This window comes from Nicotiana sylvestris, chromosome 5 (assembly GCF_000393655.2).
Source record: "Nicotiana sylvestris chromosome 5, ASM39365v2, whole genome shotgun sequence".
In the NCBI taxonomy this organism is placed as follows: Eukaryota; Viridiplantae; Streptophyta; class Magnoliopsida; order Solanales; family Solanaceae; genus Nicotiana; species Nicotiana sylvestris.
Window position 1 is genome coordinate 174216369 of NC_091061.1, and position 21450 is coordinate 174237818.

The following is a 21450-nucleotide window of genomic DNA, read 5'->3' on the forward strand; positions in this document are numbered from 1 at the left end:
CAACTTGGCATTTGATGCCCCAATTTGGCTCTCGGGCCATCCAATTGTGCGGTCAACTGTTTACGGAAAATGGGAGAAAGCTAGCATCTGCAGTTTGTGGCTTATTTTACATGCGTAATATCTACTCCATGATACTTTTAAACCCCCCACCCCACCCACCCACCCCACCCCTACAAAGTGACTATCACAAAGGTATATTCATTTTTTTTCATTCCTAAGTTTTGAAAATTAGTACATTACGTGTTGAATAAAATTTACTCATAAACACAAATGTAGTAAGTTTTGTTGGAAAAATTGATTATCGAAAACAAGATTTAACTTGAGGCGTGTCAAAGATATTGTCATTTAAAATATTTCACCTACACAATAAACCATAAATTAAGCGTATCCCAAGATAAGATTTAATGGGTCTTCTTTACACTAATTATTTTGAATACATTTCTTTAATATTTGTAACTAGCGATTGATAAGCTTGAATTCAATTTTAACAAATTGAATCTTGTTATAAAATAAAAGCAATGCAGTAAAATGTAAACAAGAAGAGATAGAGAGAATGGAGAAATGTTTTCTTCTTTCACTTTGGTATAATTTTTCATTGCAATTACATGGCCTTTTATAGACATAAAAAGTAAAGATGATGGACATAAAATAGGAAATTTAATCTTTAAGTTATTCACAACATGGGTATCCAATGTAGCATCCAATGTAGTATCCAATGTAGTATCCAAAGTAGTATCCAATGTACAAACTATTCATAACACTCCCCTTGGATGTCCATGTAAGATAATGTACCTCATTAAAAACTTACAAAAAAAATATTGGGATATACATAGTTATTTATAATATGCATTGCTTGCTGCCTCATTAAAAACCTTACCAGGAAAACCCAGTGGGACAAAACCTTGGTTAAGGAAAAGAGTGCAGCGTGTAGTTACTCCCCCTAATGAAAAATTACTTAATGCCTCGAAGACGACGCATTCCAATCTTATATATCAGCTTTTCAAATATTGAGGTTGGTAATGCCTTAGTGAACAGATCAGCCAAATTATCACTTGAACGAACTTGTTGTACATCTATTTCACCATTCTTCTGAAGATCATGAGTGAAAAAGAATTTCGGTGAAATGTGTTTTGTTCTATCTCCTTTGATATATCCTCCTTTCAATTGAGCTATGCATGCAGCATTGTCTTCATACAATATTGTTGGAATATTCTCTTTCGAAGAAAGACCACATGTTTGCTGAATGTGTTGAGTTATAGATCTTAACCAAACGCATTCTCGACTTGCTTCGTGAATGGCTATTATCTCTGCATGATTTGAAGAAGTAGCAACCATAGTTTGTTTTGTCGAACGTCATGATATGGCTGTACCTCCACTTGTAAATAAATAGCATGTCTGAGATCGACCTTTTGTGTGGATCAGACAAATATCCTGCATCTGCATAACCAATCAATGATGGCTTGGATTCATTTGAATAAAATAAACTCATATCAATGGTCCCTTGGAGGTATCTGAATATATGTTTAATACCATTCCAGTGTCTTTGTGTTGGCGAAGTACTAAATCTTGCCAATAAGCTTACTGAGAAAGCTATATCTGGTCGGGAATTATTGGCAAGATACATTAATGCCCCAATTGCACTAAGATATGGTACTTCGGCACCAAGAAGCTCTTCATCATTTTCATGAGGTCGGAATGGATCTTTCTTTATATCAAGTGATCTCACAACCATCGGGGTACTCAATGGATGTGCTTTATCCATATAGAATCGCTTTAAAATCTTTTCGGTGTATGTCGATTGATGGACAAATATTCCATCTTTCATATACTCAATTTGTAGACCAAGACAAAATTTGTCTTTCCAAGATCTTTCATTTCAAATTCTTTCTTCAAACAGTCTACTGTTTTTGGAAGCTCCCCAGGAGTTCTAATGATATTTAAATCATCAACATATACGGCGATTATAACAAATTCAGATCCAGACCTTTTTATAAAGACACGGGGACAAATTGGATCATTCTTGTACCCTTCTTTCAACAGGTATTCACTCAGGCGATTGTACCACATACGTCCTGATTGTTTCAATCCGTATATAGATTTCTGAAGCTTTATTGAACAAGTTTCTCGAAAATTTTTATATGCTTCTGGTACTTTAAATCCCTCAGGTACTTTCATAAAAATTTCGTTGTTTAATGATCCATACAAATAGGCTGTAACAACATCCATTAGATGCATATCAAGTTTTTCTTGTACTGCCATATTTATGAGATACCTGAAGGTGATAGCATCCACTACAGGAGAATATGTCTCCATATAATCAATTCCAGGCCTTTGGGAAAACCCTTGTGCCACAAGTCGTGCTTTATATCTAACGACTTCATTTTTATCATTTCGTTTTCGCACAAAAACCCATTTATACCCTACTGGCTTTATGCCTTCAGGTGTTCGAACTATGGGTCCGAAGACTTCACGTTTTCCAAGTGAAGTTAACTCTGCCTGGATAGCGTCTTTCCATTTTGGCCAATCATTTCTCTGTCTACATTCATTGACAGATTTTGGTTCAAGATCCTCATCTTGTTGCATTATTTCAACAACAACATTATAAGCAAAAATGTTATCGATAACAATATTATTTCGGTTCCATCTTTTCCCGATTAAGACGTAACTTATTGACATCTCTTCATTTTCATTATTTTTAGGCACTTGGACCTCCCCTAAGGTCTTATCATTTGTTACGTCTTGGGGCTCTTCTTGAGCCTCTACCTCTGTGTTATGTTCACTTTGATCACTTGCTCCTTTTCTTTTTCGAGGATTTTTATCTTTAGAACCGATTGGTCTACCACATTTCAAGCATGGCTTAGACTCATTTGCTTTAATTAATTGTTCTGTCGGGATATCAACTCGAATTGGAGCATTAGCAGCTGGAATATGTGACTTAGTCACCCTTGGTAGGTTAGTGAATGCATCTGGCAATTGATTTGCAATATTTTGTAAATGAATAATCTTTTGAACCTCTTGTTCACATTGATTTGTTCGAGGATCTAAATGAGACAGTGATAATGCATTCCAATCTATCTTCTTTTTCAGCTGCTTATTTTCTCCCCCTAATGTTGGATATACTGATTCATTAAAATGGCAATCAGAAAATCTTGCCGTAAATAAATCTCCAGTCATCGGCTCTAGATATTTTATAATAGAAGGAGATTCATATCCAACATATATCCCCAACCTTCTTTGAGGACCCATCTTTGTGCATTGTGGTGGAGCAATTGGAACATATATCGCACAACCAAAGATCCTGAGATGGGAAATATTTGGCTCCTGACCAAAAGCCAATTGCAATAGGGAGACTTTATGATAACTTGTGGGCCTTATCCGCACAAGTGCTGCTGCATGCAAAATAGCATGACCCCATACTGAAATGAGAAGTTTTGTTCTCATAAGCATTGGTCTAGCAATTAATTGGAGGCGTTTGATCAATGATTCTGCTAGACCATTTTGTGTATGAACATGAGCAACCGGATGCTCAATTGTTATCCCAGTTGAAATACAATAATCATTAAAGGCTTGGGATGTAAACTCACCGGCATTATAAAGACGAATTGTCTTAATTGCATAATCTGAAAATTGTGCTCTTAGCTTTATTATTTGAGCCAACAATCTCGCAAATGTCATATTGCAAGTTGATAGTAAGCACACATGTGACCATCTTGTAGATGTATCTACCAAAACCATATAATATTTGAATGGTCCACATGGAGAGTGAATGGGCCCACATATATCACCCTGTATACGTTCCAGAAATGCAGGGGATTCCATCCTAACTTTAATAGTTGATGGTCTAATAATTAATTTTCCTTGAGAACACGCAGCACAAGAGAATTCCTTAAATTGAAGAATCTTCTGATTCTTCATTGCATGTCCATGTGAATTCTCAATTATTTTACGCATCATATTAGAACCAGGATGGCCCAACCGGTCATGCCAAATAATAAAATTATCTTGATTAGTAAACTTCTCGTTTACTACGGCATGTGTTTCAATCCTGCTAATACTTGTGTAGTATAAGCCGGAGGAAAGAGCATGTAACATTTCAAGCACATATTTCTTACCGGACATTATTATAGTAATATAAAGATATTCAATCTTTTCATCATTTGTAGTCTTAATATGATAGCCATTTTGGCGAATATCTTTGAGGTGTGATTTGTGTTACGTTGTGATATTGATACACATGTGGTGATATAAGGTCTGGTGTTGAAACGCATGTGGTGAGATAATATGGGCTTGATACACGTGGCTAGTAGGGGAACTACTAGAAGTCATGCGGGGTGATAAGGTGGGCTAAAACATGGGATGCTATTTCGGGAAAAATAAGTTTTTAAAAACTAAATGTAAAGGCTCCCGCAGTGATATAAGGAAAGAATTGTGAATTTATTTATGAATTGAGACTACGAGGTGTTACCTCGGTAACGACTCTTGTTGATACTTTCTATCTCTTCACTTGTATTTTGGTTGTTTAGTTCCGTGTCATAACATCCTTGTTTTCTTCCGTAATTTATTATTTACCTTTATTTTGTGTATCTAAATTGTGGCATGCTCCTTGTTTGTTTTATTTTCATTGTCATTATTATTATATTGTGAAATTTTTCATTCTGATTCGTATTATTTTCAGTAGGGCCTTGAACTGACCTCGTTACTAATACATCGAGGTTAGGCTTGACACTTAATTACTGGGTACCGTTGTGGTGTACTCATGCTACGCTTTTGCATATTTTTTTGTGTGCAGATCCGGGTACCTCCTACCAGCCCAGGTATTAGCAAGAACTCAATTGCAGAGACTTCAAGGTATAATTGCTGACGTCCGCAGGCCTCAAAGTCCCCCTTTTATCTAAACTATTTTATTTCTCTATCCTTTATTAGACACTGATGTATAAAAATATTTAGTATCACTTCATAGAGCGTGTGACTTGTATTTCGTCGGGTTTTGGATTATTACTTATATACTGAGTTGAGGAGATTGTCTTTGCATTTGTTGTTGAGTTGAGTCTTTTAATTATTATTTCAGTTATTTTCGCATGTTGTTAGGCTTACTTAGTTTTAGAGACTATGTGCCGTCACGATATCGTACGGAGGGAAATTGGGATCGTCACATTATTCATCATAATGCGAGGGAAATATCCTTAAAGATAGTGTCCTTGATACGCCTCAAGCTAAATTTTATTCTCCATAATCCAATATTTTTACCAACAAATTATAACAAATTTTAATAAGTATTTACCACTTCTTTATTTGATAAGAAATTTACAAATTAAACTAATTGAACACCGTCTACTGATATAAAAATGTAATTGTCGTACTCTTAACTCAAGTCCACTTGCCGATTTAAAATTAGTTTGTCAACGTATTGGCGTACCAAATTCTATAAAATAGGAAGTATCTATAATATTGTGTCAACCTCCTTACACATTTAAAGAATTGAAAAGCACTAATATAGGTTCAATCTACTCCTCAAGTGAATCAAGACTGTCATAGGGGACATAGGTAGATGTAGGATTTAACCTTATAGGTTCTGGATTTCAGGACGACGATTTTAATGGTTAATTATTGAGTTGTAAATTTAATTTTGTATATATTAAATTAATTTTTTAATAGAAATATACATTTTGAGCAAAATTTACTAGGTTCGGCCGAACCCGAAGCTTAGCTTTTGCCTCCGCGCCTAATGGAAGATTGCTCAAGATGCAACAATCTCAATTGACACATTATGTGGGAAAATTTTCATTCGCATATATATATATATATATAGATTACATGTTCAAATCATTGAAGCAAAGGGTAGACTATCTATATTATCACTAGAAATTAGTAAAGGCAAGCTCAAAATGATAAAGCCTTCAAAGTCCAAATAAAGGAAATTTGCCAAATAATTTGAGTGCTTGACTTGGACCCAAAAGAGAATAGTAATAAAAAAGGAACAAAATGTTGACGCAATCGCCCTGCCCTATAAGCTGGAAAGACGGGACCGAGTCACCGCGTTTGGGTTTATTAGGGGAGGGTGCTCATTCACTTTGGCCCACTTTTGATTTTTTTCCTCTTACGTGGCAAAAGGTGAATAGCAGCTGAGTTTCTTGGGGCCCATTGGTGTCAAAAAGCGGACAAAAAGAAATCGTCGCCTGAGAGATTCGAACTCTCGCGGGGAAACCCCATGTACTTAGCAGGCACACGCCTTAACCACTCGGCCAAAGCGACTTCTTGTAATTTAATTATTAAAACAGAATTTAGTATTTGTTCAATATAACATGTTTAGCGATCTTTCTAACCTACAGTCAATCCTCTCTATAACAGTTTTGTTTGTTCCAATAATTTTTGGCTTTTATAGAAAATGGTTGTTATACACATATAATAACATTTGATGTTTAAATATTTTTTGCCTGTTATAGATAAAAATTATCCAAAAGTCAATTATTTTTTCGTTTTTAATATTACATATAAAAAATTATTCAAATTTAAATTCTCAAAAAGGATATGCATATTTCACTAGGTAATTATTGAAGAAAGCTAATATATTATTAATAAATTCATAACTAAATGTATAAAGATTTAAACTCTAAGTCGGCCATTTTAAAGCTACCTAGAAAAATAAATTCTTTAAAGACTGCTAGAAGAACTTTGTAATTGTAGTTTTTTCGTAGAGTTCATTGTTTTATTAGAGATATAAAGATTCGTCTCCAAATTTTCAGCAAAAAGGTATCTAATAGCTTTCTGTTGAAGACAATCTAAGAGCTTAACAATTAAATTTGTCAATCTAAATATTTTTTGAGATTTGTCCAATGAAAAAGATATTATGTGCAATTTTTCAAATCTTATATCTTATGAAAAATAGAAACTTTATTTTAATGAAAAAGTTTGTGTGCATATTTTAAAAGTTATTATTAGTAATCTTTATGATTCTATATGGCTGTTATAAATGGGTTTACAAAGAGCGTTCTGCCATAAATATGGTCGTTGCTGTTATAGGTAAAAAGTTATTATAAAGAGGTAAAATATAACTTAAAAATCAATTATAAGGAAAACTTGGAAATTATAGTGAATAGTTGTTATATATGGATGCTATTATAGAAAGGTTTAACCGTAAATAAAAAAAACTAAGACTCTAAACTCAAATCTAAAATAATGAACCTTCAACTTCAAATTCCTATTTGAACAACTTTTTATTGTTATTGATCCATTTGAATCATTACTAAACTAAAATAGCTTCCTCAATCTCGACGATTGCTTATTCATAGGCTATTATGAGTTCAAGACAGGCCGCTATGGTGAAATTGGTAGACACGCTGCTCTTAGGAAGCAGTGCTAATGCATCTCGGTTCGAGTCCGAGTGGCGGCATACCGTCTTCTAAAAAGGATAAATAGATCTTATAATGAATTCAATTCCCGATTTCCTTTTTAGAATTATGTAATTAAGGGACTCTTCTTTTTTAAGATTTTTTATGATATTTTCAACCTTAGAGCATATATTCAATTAACAATTTAATTTTAACGGTTTGGCAATTGATGGTGGCTTTCAATGGTTTTACGTTTTGCATTCTTGACATTGAATTCTTAATGATTCGTTTTGGCATTCTTAGAATTGCATTCTTAATGATTTGTTTGTCAGTGAATTCTTTCTTGATCCTTTCTTTTACGTTATTTTTTTGTTTTTAACATATAGTAAGTTAAAAAGCCATTATGGCTTGGACAGTTTTATATATCAGAGTGCGCATTTTCTTTGCACTATATATACTTTATTGGTTTTACCTAGAAGGGCAGTGTGAAAATAATAAAAAATTTCTTCTTTTTTCTTTGGTGCAGGGTTTATTTCTTATAAATCTTTGTTGTTTCTGCTTCTAGTTATACTAGAAGAGCTTGTTGAATCCTGGGGGATACGCCTAATATTATTCATGTCGGTGTGGGCGAAATATCCTTAAGGATATTGTCCTTGACATGCCTCAAGCTAAACATTTTATTCTCCATAATCATCCAATTTTTCCAAAAATCTTAAGGATATTTCCACATAGTTATTATGGAGAATAACGTTGCTAATGTTGTTGTTGATGCTACTACATTTTATTCTCCATAATCATCCAATTTTTCCAAAAATCTTAAGGATATTTCCACATAGTTATTATGGAAAATAACGTTGCTAATGTTGTTGTTGATGCTACTACATCTGGTGCACCAACTATTTCTGTTGCTGTTCCATCACCAATTACCTATGCCAAACCTTTTCATGATGTTCAAAAATTGAGATTTTCAGTGGAGATAATTTTAAGCGTTGGCAGGAACGGGTGCATTCTATTTTGGATATGCATGGAGTTGCTTTTACTCTTACTGATCCTAAGCCAACTGAAGCAACTTCCATTCAGATGGATCAATGGGTTCATGCTAATAAGGTATATAGACATACTATAATTTCTACTCATTCTAACAAATTGTTCGATGTCTATGTTTCCTATAAGGAGACAAAAGAAATCTAGGAGTCAATGATAACATAGTACACTACTGAAGATGCTACTAAACAAAAGTTTGTAATTGGAAACTATTACAAGTGGGAGATGACGGAGGACAAGGACAAAACCGCACAAATCAACGAATATCACAAGTCGATTGAAGTAGATAAATGTGTTTATACAAAATGTGTAGATGGTACATGTGTTATTATTTGCCTTTATGTGGATGACATGCTTTTAGTTCTAGCCTTGATTTGGTATATAAAACCAAATTTTTCTTGTCTTTTAATTTTGAGATGAAAGACATGGGAGAAGCTAATGTTATTTTAGGCATGAAAATTATAAGAGATGGCAATAGTTTGATGTTGACTCAAGAATATTATGTTGAAAGAATTCTTAAAAAAATTGATACTTTTGATGTGGTACCTGTAAGCACTCCTTATGATGCTAGTAGTCAGTTAAAAAAGAATAATGGAGATGTTGTAGATCAAAATAAATATGCTCAAGTTCTTGGTAGTCTAATGCATTTGATGAATTTTACTAGACCTGATATTGCATATGCTGTGTGTAGATTGAGTAGATATACTCAAAACCCAAGTCATGATCATTGAAATGCATTATTAAGAGTAATGAAATATTTGAGAGGTACCATGAACTATGGTATTAAATATAGTGGATTTTTCACTGTACTAGAAGGATACAATGATGCTAACTGGATCTCTGATTCAGATGAGACAAAATCCACTAGTGGTTATGTGTTCACCCTCGATGGGGGTGTTGTGGCATGGAAATCAGCTAAACAATTGATAATAGCTAGATCTACCATGGAATTTGAGTTTGTGGCATTGGAATTAGCTGGCAATGAGGCAGAGTGGTTAAAAAACCTTTTGGCGAGTATTCCACTAGGAATTAAACCGACACCCTCTGTGTCGATGCATTGTGATAGCCAAGCTGCAATAGCCATTGCCAAAAATAAATCCTTTAATGGGAAGAGTAGACATATCCGATTGAGACATAACGTGATAAAACAGCTGCTGAGAGATGGAATTATTTCCATAAATTATGTGAAGTCAGAAATGAATTTGGCCGATCCTCTGACTAAACCTTTGGGAAGGAAATTAATATCCGAAACATAGAGGGGAATGAGACTTTTGCCAATTTGAGTTATATTAACTATGATGGTAACTCAACCTATGTGATTGGAGATCCCATGAAGTAGGTTCATATGGGTAATAGCAAGTCATTAGTTGATCAAATGTGCACTATTATGTGAAGTCAGAGGTGAATTTGGCCGATCCTCTGACTAAACGTTAGGGAAGGAAATTAATATCTGAAACATCGAGGGGAATGAGACTTTTGCTAATTTGAGTTATATCAACTATGATGGTAACCCAACCTATGTGATTGGAGATCCCATGAAGTAGGTTCATATGGGTAATAACAAGTCATTAGTTGATCAAATGTGCACTATTATGTGAAGTCAGAAGTGAATTTGGCCGATCCTCTGACTAAACGTTAGGGAAGGAAATTAATATCTGAAACATCGAGGGGAATGAGACTTTTGCCAATTTGAGTTATATCAACTATGATGGTAACCCAACCTATGTGATTGGAGATCCCATGAAGTAGGTTCATATGGGTAATAACAAGTCATTAGTTGATCAAATGTGCACTATTAAATTATATCCCTTCCTATGGTGTGTGTGCGTATATAGTACAAGACTACAAGGAATGAGAGGCTGAGTTATTAAACTCTTAATCTAATAATCCATAGCCTTTATGGGTGGTGTATTGTGCTGCATAATACACTTGATGGATGGACCTATATGAGTGTGGAGTGGGGCTGCTACTATGAAATTTGTGGCGAAATTTCTAGAGCACTCATAAAAACCAGGCGCGCGCATGGCCTATTAGCGCAAAACTGCGATAAACAACAAAGTGTGTGCGAGTATAATGTGATAGATAAGACACTAAACTTACAAAAGAATTCTTGGTTCATAGAAGTTCTAAATTTCACCAATTATATTGTAAGTTTAATCTTATTTTATCTAGGTATGGTTCATAGTCCAAGAGACACCAGATTCGACGCATTATGCTCAATTGTGAAAACCCAGGATTTTTTTTAGTTTTATCTTATTTTATTATAATATTCTTTTTGAACTATGTGGGGGATTGTTGAATCAAAAATATTTTAATATCTCAAAAAGAATATTTACAATTATGTCTAGGTTCATTATTTTAATATAATCTTGATAGAATTGTAACTGATAGAATATTTTCAATTAACAATTTAATTTTAACGGTTTGACAATTGATGGTGGCTTTGGTGCTGGATTTTCTTCTTATAAATCTTTGTTGTTTCTGCTCCTAGTTATACTAGAAGAGCTTGTTGAATCCTGGGGGATATGCCTAATATTATTCATCTCGGTATGGGCGAAATATCCTTAAGGACAGTGTTCTTGACACGCCTCAAGCTAAACATTTTATTCTTCATAATCATCCAATTTTTCCAACATTCAATTCCCGATTTCTGAGAAGTATTTTTTGTGATGAGATTCGTAAAAGGAACTTTCAGATAATAGCAGCAGTATTTAGCAAATCATTTTATGAACGCCTTTGTTAGTATTGAGAAGCGGTTTATATTTGGTGAGTCTTTTTTAAAAAGTTATTTTATCCTGAAAAAACTAAACTTATGTTTCTATCATAAGATGATTTGGATAGCACTTTGTTGGTATTGTAAAAGTAGTTTTTGTTTGATGAGTCTTTCTGAAAATGCTATTTAATCCTAAAAAAATTAAACTTATGTTTCTACCTCTAAGGAGAAGCTATTTTTTCAACTTCTTCACTACAACCAAAAAATAGCTCTACTACAACGCAATGACATTTTTATTTAATTTTTAGAGAATTTCGATCAAATATCTTAACTCTTCAAAATAAGCATGTTAAGCTTCTTAGAAGTTTGACCAAACAAGTTAACATTGAAAAAATATTTTTGTCAGGTAACAACAATTAGAGGCGTATATAGACTGGGTTGATTCGGGTTTTATCAAAACCAAATCAAACCAACTATATCGTTTGGATTGGTTCGGTTTTGTCGGATATTTAAGGTTTTTCGGGTTTTTTTGTTACTTAAATATTATTTAAATCTTACTTTGTTAATTTTTTGATAAGTAAATATATGTTTAGTAAAAATATAAAAAATTGACAACATATTATCTATTAAAATATTCTTATGAGAGAATTTTCTAAGTAACACATAATAATTATTTTTTTAGTTGTCTGACAATAATGTTTCGTTGATGTACACTTTCAAGGTTAACCGAATTTAGTAATTAAACATAAAAATCAATATGGTACCTAAATAATAATAATCACCTCACATTCGAAAAAGATATAACAATTTAGTAGATCTTAACATATGATATGAATATAGAAGGACAAAGAGATTGACGCATTTCAGTAACGCTTGACGAGAAAGTGATCATATAACCCAATATCTAAGGTTAATAAATATGGAGCACTTTATATAGTATTAAATATTATATCCCGCAAGATAATCCCAAATATTTCTAGATATTTTTTAAAGAAAATTCTATATAAAATCTTAAAAGTATATATAAAAATTATATATTTATATGTCGGTTTGGTTCATCTTATTTTACTCAATACCAAACCAAATCTAGTCGGATTTTTTAATCGGCTTGGTTTGACTTTTTGGTTTGGTACGGTTTTCAGGTTCGGTTTGTACACACACTAAAAACAATAATAATAAATCAGTCAATTCTATAAGTGGAGTCTGGAGAAGGTAGAATGTACGCAAATCTTACCCCTATTTTATAAGGATATAAAGACTATTTCCGATAGACCTTCAACTCAAAAAAAGATTAAAAAAAAAGCAATAACAGTAAGCAACACGAGAGTAGTAACAAAGATTTATTGGAAAACTGAAATTTTCTAACTTTTTGTTTTTTAAAGCTCTTACAATAAATAATGTGGAGGCTTATACCTTTCTTCTCTAAATTCATGTTTTATGTACGAATGAAGTAAAATTGTTTTAGGCAATCGAGGCTATAAACAGAAACAATGGTTGCTTTTGAGAGAGATTTTAAAAAGGAAGAGAAAATGAGAATGATATAGAATTTATACTCTGTATTAACGACACAATTTTTATAAACTATTGTTGGTTGCTTAGCCGCTATTTGAAACATACCGATCTAACTAAGTTAGATTCACACCACATTGGTTCGCCCGGTGCACGAAGCATTTCGTATTTACACTATACTACTATAACAACAACAACAACAACAACAACAACAACAACAACAATAGCAACCCAGTAAAATTCCACTAATGGGGTCTGAGGAGGACAGTGTGTACGCAGACCTTACCCCTACTCCGAAGAAATAAAAAAATTATTTTCAAAAGACCCTCGGCTCAAGGAAATAAAAAGACAAAATGATTTACTAGAAAACATTGCATGGTATATTGTACCATATATGATATATTAGAGGGAAAAACATTTTTCATTCTCGAGCTCAAACTAGAGATCTCTGATTAAGGGTGGGCGAATCATATTGTAAAGAATTACACTTGTTTTTTTTTACATCAAATTAATGAATGAAAAATGTGTTTTTCATACATATATATTTATCATTTAAAAAGTACTAAGTTAAAATTATTTTATCTAATATAAATATCAAATACGAATAAATATTATTTTTCTGAGATCTCATCCATCCGAATATCATAGTTGATAGTTATACAACTACCATTTAAACCTTGGTAGATCTTTCTCCACAACAAAGTATAAGGTAGAAAATCTTTTTTTCTTTCCTACCATTATATGAAAGAAGAGGTCTTCTAATGGAGTATAATGTTTTACCTTTTATTCCTCAAGTGAAATGACATCCATTTTGAAGAATTTTCAACTTTATATGGGTGTCAAATGGGCGGGTTGGACCGATTTTGGATTTATTAAAATAAGTTGAGTCAATAATTGGGCGGTCATTAAGTTACTTGAGCTAAAATATGTTGGGTCAAGATGTGCTAAAATGTGAGTCATAACCCAACCCATCCACTCTTATCAAACTTTACTCAATATGTATTGTTTTCTTATGAATTGTATAATTACTAAATAAGACTTTTTTTGTTGTTGTTATGGTTATATATAACATGTCAAAAAAAAATTTATTTGTAAGATATTTTAGTAAAGTTACTCATGGATTAATTTGGGTTAAAAATCAGCCCAACTTTAAATAGGTTGAGATGTGTTGAATCAAGATATGCTAAGGTCAATAAATGGGTGCGTCAATGACCAACCCAACCTTGGGCGGGCCATTTAGGCTGGGGCCAAATTCGACAGCCCTAACTTTACAAGAAGTATAGTTGCTACTGGTAGGACTGTTCAAAATTGAACTGAAACCGTTAACCGAACCGATGACTTATTGGCTTGTTGGTATAGGATTATCGGGGGTAATGAGTGATGAACGAATTGAGATTTTATAAATAACAGCTTAACGGTTTAGGAAGGAGGATTACTCAATTTTCTTATCGGATAAACCGTTAACTCGTTAAATTTTTTATATTTACACTTTTACCCCTATATATATATAAAGTACTATTGACATCCTAAATGGCTAAAGTATTAGTAAGAAGTTTAGGTTTTTCATCTTTGTATCAGAATCAAATTTGTCTTTATTGTGCCCATACACTGGGGTGTTATTTCCGGCAAAGTATTTCCTGTTATAGAATCAATGTTGGATTTCTGCAGCTGCGTAGAAGCAACATTGGGTACTGGCTTGGTGGTATCCTCTGGTGCAGGCTACTTTTGTGTTGGTTCACCTGGTTTTATCCTTGTTTCAGTTTGAGCATTCTGTGATAAGGGTTGAAATTATAAAAGCGAGTGAGCAGACAATTAGCCCCACTTGTGGAATTATACTGGGTCGTTTTGTTGTTGTTGTTGTTGTGAACAGACAATTAACTCATATTATAGCACAATAAAGTAATAGCAACCGTTACTTCGTTGTTGCATAAGTAGTTGTACATAGAATGATAGAACTGTCTGTAGCTAACGACGGTCATCTCTGGCTTCTCATCAGGAAAAGCTACTACTACTAACAGAGACAGTTTGAACTATGCAATTTGGCCATTTGATATTCACAAAACTAGAATTGTTCAAATTTTTTTTATTTGGTTTAGTCGATAAACCACCCGATAATCGTTAATTCGATACCAGTCCACCCGTTGTCTTATCGGATGGCTAGCGGATTACTATATTTATAATCTGATAACCGATAAATCGAACCGTTAAACTTAATTATCCCTCGATCCGTCCGATAAGCACCACTAGCTACTGGGGAGCTCTTTAACTCCGAAGACTAATTCGTCATTACCAAAACTATAGAGTAGTTCTCGCAATTTCATAAACTAAATGGGTAAAAAATTCAATTTACCCTTTTTAATTTTACACCAGTTGCCAACATCCTCAATCTCCACGAAATAGCTGCCATAGATGTCTGCTAACTGGTTATTTTCCACTCCTTGTTCAAAACTGAACCACCACCTCTACTGTCGCCTCCGTAACCACCGCCTGTATTTCTCACCGGCGATCCTATTTTCCGGCACCGGAAAACAAATGGTCGCCACTAGCAGCAGCAGCAGCAGCAGCAGCAGTTCAAATCCCAATAGCAATAAAGGTGCATTTACAACAATTAAAGAAAGGGCCACTTTTGAAAAAGAAATAAAAAAGAGCAAATTTATTGCAATTGCTGGCCATATTCCTGACGAGCGTTCTGCCCAATCCTTCCTTTCAGAGGTACCCTTTTGTGTAAAGATTGAATCTTTTGCATGTGTTTAGTTCTTGGAATTGGAATGTTGAGTTTGTTTTTGAAGATTTGTGTTTAGTTTGGGTTTTGGTTATATTTTTGTAATACTTGATTGGATTTGATTTTAGGTAAAAGACCCTCGAGCTACTCATAATTGTTGGGCGTACAAGGTATGTACTTATGGCCAAAATTATGTTTTTATTGATATATGATAGAAATATCTGCAATTTGATGAAAAAAATAGTTTTAACATAAAAAAAACAGCTACACTTGTTGAAACAAGTATTAAGTGCAGTGGCGGAGCCAAAAATTCATACGAGGAAATTAAAACAAAAAATACCAAAGTGTCACACCTCGGATTTAAACTTGTGACGTAAGGCTATTTTTGAACCCCATTATCGCTACAGTAGTATCCTGGCTCCCTTCAGCTCCGCCACTGATTAAGTGTATGCTACTGGTTTAGTGATTGAAGTGTAGTTGATACATTATTTGATTGAGAACATGTGGTTCGCGAGTAGAATTTTGGATTACAACTGTTTCCATCCATAATGATGACTGCTTCTTATGCTTGGAGTGACAAATAAGAAACAGAGTCCCTCTAGTTTTAGGTTTCTCCAATTTTTTTAAATTTCTTTCTTGGCTTTTACCTTGCCATGCCAAAAAATGTTATGGTTTGTTCTCTTTAGGTTGGAGAACAATATCGGAGTAATGATGATGGCGAACCATCCGGTACTGCTGGCAAGCCAATACATTCTGCAATTGCATCCTCAGGGTTGGATAGAGTCATGGTTGTTGTGATAAGGTACCCGATTTTATTTAGTAAACTGTGTTAGTACCTTCATAATTCTTGTCAGACTAGATATAAACTAGACTTGCATCTTTTCTTGAGGTAAAAAAAGTTTCAAGCGCCCAAACTGGGGAATGTTTCAAGAAAAGAAAGCATGCATAGATCTTTATCTTGTTTAAAATGCAGGTACTTTGGAGGAATTAAGCTTGGCACTGGCGGTCTAGTTAGAGCTTATGGAGGAGTAGCTGCAGAATGCTTGAGAAACGCTTCAACATGTCTCATAAAGTCTAAAGTAATAAACTAATTGCTTGAGCACCTTTCTACCCCTTGTCCCTTGCCCATCTTGTATAAGCATAGTTTCAAAATCCACTTCTATTGCTGATCCTACTCTTCTCATTTCATTCTACGCTTTTGACATAAACTCGAGACCTACTCATTGATTAGGCAATACTTTTCGGTTCAGGTTCCGATGGGCTTGGAGGTTCCTTTTGACCTGTTAGGGGTTTTATACCATCAGGTAAGTTTGATCTTATGTATGAAAAATGCTAATATTTCTTGCTGTTGCTCTATTTATATTCTCTGTAGTGTTTGATTCTTCTGTTTCCATTTTTTTTCGGTTCATTCTCTTAGTCAAAAGCTGGATGCCGAAAGAGCATAATTGGTGCATGTTTACTTTATGTTAGTGCATTTCTGAAAATCTGTTTTGTGATATGCAGCTCCAGTCTTTCCAAGCAGAGGACATCAAGCAGGATTATGATACCGGAAAAGATGGAGTCACCATGGTCACTTTCAAAGTTGACTTTGACCGTGTACAAGGTTTAGAGGAAGCTATTAAGGCCAACTGCAGCCGTGACATTGTATTCTACAAACGCTAAAATTTTGCCATATCAGTTTGTTTGATTGGTTCGGTTCCATCTTGCTGGAACTTATGGAGATCTTAAATACCTTCTTCTCCAGAAGCAAGCTGCTCGTCAAGATGGATAATAACATTCACTCTTTTCCGATAGGTTCAAAGCATTGCTCTTGTTCACTCCAAAGTCTGAGCTAACAGTTTAGTGAGTGGATTAGCTTCTTTACCTGATTGATACACTCTAGCTGGAAGTAGATTGCACTTTCCGCCCGTCTCCTTTTTTTGGCTTCGTTCTGTGATTGGGAGTCACTATAGGAAGGACCTTGAAAGCTGAGAGGTGGATTGTCCTCATTTGCTTTCATGTTTATACAACTTCCAGAAATTTATACTTGTACATCTACTAATACTTGTGTTTTCAGTTCTTATGAATAAGAAATGGATGTCTATACAGTTTACGAGCTTAGTCTATAACAGAACTCAGTTTTAAATATGATCTGTCAACATAGAGTGTTGACATCTGTTAATGGCTAGCTACTAATAATGGTGAAAGGAAAACTAATGCCATAAGATATCATGTATAACCTCTGTGATTATCATATTTGAAATCTTAACTTGTGATACAAAATCTAAGAAAATATGTGGAGTATCCTGAATTTTTCTTCTGAGCTGGACATTTTTAAGTATAGGTAGATAAGTAAAATTTTATGCAGTGAAGAGCCTTAAATTACAGCGATGTGATCGGCACAGGCTTATGTTTATAGAATTGATTAGTCTTTTCATGTGCTGGAGCTGAGGGTGTCCAGTTGCATTTGAGTTATATATCATTTCTTCTTCGTGAGGTTTGAATTATTTCCCAGACCCCACTTATGGGATTACACTGGGTTTGTTGAGGTTTGAGTTATTTGCATGTTGATCCGCCTTTTCGGACGTATGGTTCATAAGCTATACAAACCCTGCAGTATAGCTATTCTTGTGGTATTCAGAAATTGTGGGACAAGGTAATTCATCGATAGTTCTTATTTTGTGATAATTACTTAGTAGAGTGGAGAAAGCTATATGATACCAAGCTTATATCCTCATATGTTTGTTTGAATATATTGTATTTGATCAATTTGTTCTGAGGATATGATCAACATGTTTTCCTTTTCGTCTGCAAATTGGAGGTGGAGTAATGCTTGGATTCGGTGAAAATTCAAGGTAAGATTGCAGGGTGGTATATCGTTGTTGGTATTTTTTGCTAAAATTCGAATGCTGATAACTGATTGTCGAGATCCTTGTTTGATTCTGCCTTTGATATTGTCTCATGAATCATGATGCTGAGGAAGTTAATGCTAGGTCATTGTTTGGTGATAATACTCTGTACTAGTTTCATTATAGGCTATAACTGTGTGCAAACAAAATGCAACCAGTTTCTTGTTCATTTGTGATACTCGCTTTGTTACTTCGATTTTGCTGGTCATTTTGACTTTTAACACTTGAAACTTGAAAGCATAAGTTGTTTAATATTTGTTGAGAAACTTATTGGTTCATATTTGAACTTTTTTGTATTGAAGTTAATATAGTAAGGATAAATTTATGTTGAGTAAAAGTGGTAGCAGAAAAATTTACCATAATCAAAATGTATTAAGTCTTTCCATAAAATGAAAGTGTACAAGACTAGCAATTTGGGACAGGGAGTATATCAGAAGATTATAATATCAATATAACTAAACCCCCATTCTCTTTCTATTTGAAATCAGGAGGATGAATTTGATGGAAGTTCTGATAGAGTTGATTATACAGTTATATGGTGCTATGTAAGATAATTTCTATTTGCCATCATACAAGTTGAAGTTCTAGAAATAAGCATATAATATGCTGCAATCTTTGCAAAATGTTGAAGGGGGGCTTTGACGTAACCGGTAAAGTTGCTGTCATGTAACCAGAAGGTCACGAGTTCGAGTCGTGGAAATAACCTCTTGAAGAAATGTAAGGTAAGGCTGCGTACAATAGACCCTTGTGGTCCGGCCTTTCTCCGGATCCACTTAGTGCACCGCGCTACCCTTTTTTTTTAATCTTTGCAAAGTGTGTAGGTAATCTGCTTTCTAGGCTATAACATAACTCCAATTTTAAGTGAACATAATAAACTGTGTGTGATATAAATCTTGTTGCTAGTATTATAAAAACTATTATGGATTGATCCAATGACACCATATAGAATCAATCCGTAGATTCGTTTGTTTTGTGCAGCATTTTCTGAATGCTGAATCTTATAATTGAAAATGTATCCAAATTTAGTCAGCTGTTGTATCCCTTAGTTCTGTTTAATTGAGTTCTGGTGCCCTAATTGTGAAATGAAAATTCGGAGGATAGAGCAGATGGATTTGATCTCTAATAGAGACTTTGGTCATAGTTCAACCCCAATCATAAGATAAAGGATTGCTCACGACCATTTAAGGAGTAAAACGACTGGGACTCCAATAAGAGTCCTCATTCCTAGCTCTATATATATGGACTAGTGATGCTACCTCTTGATTATCCTCTAGGATACTCTGAGTATTCTGGTTGGACGTCCTTCAAGCAGTGATAGAATCAAGAATTCTGACAAAGGGATTAAAAAGAATAAGAATAAGTCAAATACGAGATTTGAACCTGTACTTCTCTTGCGTCAAGGGAATTCAAATATTCATATATACTACAACAACTACTATTACTGCCCAGTAAGATCCCGCAAAGTGGAGTCTGAGAGGGTAATGTGTACGTAGATTTTACCCCTACCCCGATAGGGCAGAGAGGTTGTTTCCGATAGAACCTAGGCTCAGAAAGACGGAAATCAAAAATAAGAAAAGACAATTCATTAGTAACTCCAGTAGAAACCCGTAATAGTAATACAAGCATAACAACCAAAAGATAAATGACATGCAATAACAATAATCAGTATCTAAGGCCCGGGGCTAAGATAAACAACAAGGATAGGGTGGACTCAACATAAATTGCAAGTCATCTAAGATCAACCCTAATCCAACCCCGCCTCACCCCGGGTATGAAGTAAGGAAAGCTCTACTACCCCCTAACCTACAACCCTAATGCTTGATCTCCAGACCTTCCTATCAAGGGCCATGTCCTCGGAAATCTGCAGTCGTACCATGTCCTGCCTGATCACCTCTCCCCAATACTTCTTAGGCCTCCCTCTACCTCTTCTCGTACCCACCACGGCCAACCGCTCACACCTCCTCACCGGAGCATCAAGGCTTCTCATCCGTACGTGCCCGAACCATCTGAGCCTCGCTTCCCACATCTTGTCATCCACAGGGGGCTACACCCACCTTCTTCCGAATATTTTCATTCTTAATCTTGTCTATCCTAGTGTGCCCGCACATCTACCTCAGCATCCTCATCTCTGCTACCTTCATCCTCTGGATATGGGAGTTCTTAACCGGCCAACACTCCGCCCCATACAACATGGCCGGTCTAACCATAACTCTATAAAACTTACTTTTGAGTATCAGTGACACTTTTTTGTCACACAAGACTCCAGATGCAAGCCTTCATTTCATCCAGCTCACCCCTATACGGTGAGTGACGTCCTCGTCGATCTCTCCATCCCCCTGAATCATCGACCCAAGGTACTTGAAGCTATCTCTCTTGGGGATGACCTGTGATCCAAGCCTCGCGTCCCTGCCTACTTCCCTCGACTCAGCGCTAAACTTGCACTCCAGGTACTCTGTCTTAGACCTGCTCAATTTGAAATCCTTAGACTCGAGGGTTTGTCTCCAAACCTCCAACCTCTCGTTAACACCAACCCTCCTCTCATCAATTAGAACTATGTCATCAGCAAATAACATACACCATGACACATCCCCTTGAATATTGTGTGTCAATGCATCCATCACCAAGGCAAATAAGAACGGGCTAAGCGCAGAGCCTTGGTGTAATCCCATAACAATCGGGAAATGCTCCGAGTCGCCTCCCACGGTCCTAACTTTAGTCTTAGCTCCATCATATATGTACTTGATAGCTCTTATGTAGGCTACCGGCTGTCACACCTCCTTTTTACCTACACCCCGTGAAGGGTATAAATATAAGGGAGTTTTTTCAATTAAAGGACAATCGAAACGAGATCGTTTATTTATTAAAAATCAGAGTCGCCACTTGGGATAATTTAGGGTGTCCCAAGTCACTGGTTTAAAATCCCGAATCGAGGAAGTTGACTCTGTTCTACAGCTTGCGAACACAGAAATCCGGGTAAGGAATTCTGTTAACCCGGGAGAAGGTGTTAGGCATTCCCGAGTTCCGTGGTTCTAGCACGGTCACTTTTAATTATACTTGGCTTACTAAATTGTTTACCTACTCGTTCTGAAACCTATGTGCTTTCACCTCTTAACCGCTTTTAAATTAAAAATTATCTTGAAACGGGTCACGCGTATGTGTACCTATTTTTGGCGCGTAAATTAATAGCGCTTATTATTAAGAAAGTTTAGCCGAAGTTACGCGAGCGTATACTCCGATTTATTTTTT

General features: G+C 35.1%; 2 protein-coding genes and 1 non-coding gene across 3 annotated transcripts; 1 reads left to right on the forward strand and 2 right to left on the reverse strand.

Annotated features, from left to right (window-relative positions):
* Window positions 1-6170: 6170 nt before the first annotated feature.
* On the reverse strand, window positions 6171-6252 carry TRNAS-GCU (transfer RNA serine (anticodon GCU)). The gene has a single exon. It is a non-coding gene; the product is annotated as a tRNA-Ser (tRNA).
* An 8746-nt stretch (window positions 6253-14998) lies between these two features.
* Window positions 14999-17411, forward strand: LOC104213527 (uncharacterized). Its single transcript, XM_009763043.2, has 6 exons — window positions 14999-15306; window positions 15445-15486; window positions 16003-16118; window positions 16290-16395; window positions 16567-16620; window positions 16820-17411. Exons 1-6 carry the CDS (start codon window positions 15004-15006, stop codon window positions 16976-16978), a joined length of 780 nt encoding a protein of 259 aa, XP_009761345.1. The 5' UTR covers window positions 14999-15003; the 3' UTR covers window positions 16979-17411.
* Window positions 17412-20480: 3069 nt separating this feature from the next.
* On the reverse strand, window positions 20481-20822 carry LOC138869677 (uncharacterized). The gene has a single exon (XM_070147317.1). The coding sequence runs from the start codon at window positions 20820-20822 to the stop codon at window positions 20481-20483; it is 342 nt and encodes a 113-aa protein (XP_070003418.1).
* Window positions 20823-21450: the final 628 nt, after the last annotated feature.

What these genes read in the sequence shown, in the direction of transcription:
- LOC104213527 (XM_009763043.2), top strand. Translation starts at nt 15,004, where the DNA reads ATGTCTGCTAACTGGTTATTTTCCACTCCTTGTTCAAAACTGAACCAC. An exon ending in ATAATTGTTGGGCGTACAAG is followed by an intron (nt 15,487 to 16,002) that starts GTATGTACTTAT and finishes TGTTCTCTTTAG; the next exon opens with GTTGGAGAACAATATCGGAG. An exon ending in CATGTCTCATAAAGTCTAAA is followed by an intron (nt 16,396 to 16,566) that starts GTAATAAACTAA and finishes TTTTCGGTTCAG; the next exon opens with GTTCCGATGGGCTTGGAGGT.
- LOC138869677 (XM_070147317.1), bottom strand. Translation starts at nt 20,822, where the DNA reads ATGGATGCATTGACACACAATATTCAAGGGGATGTGTCATGGTGTATG.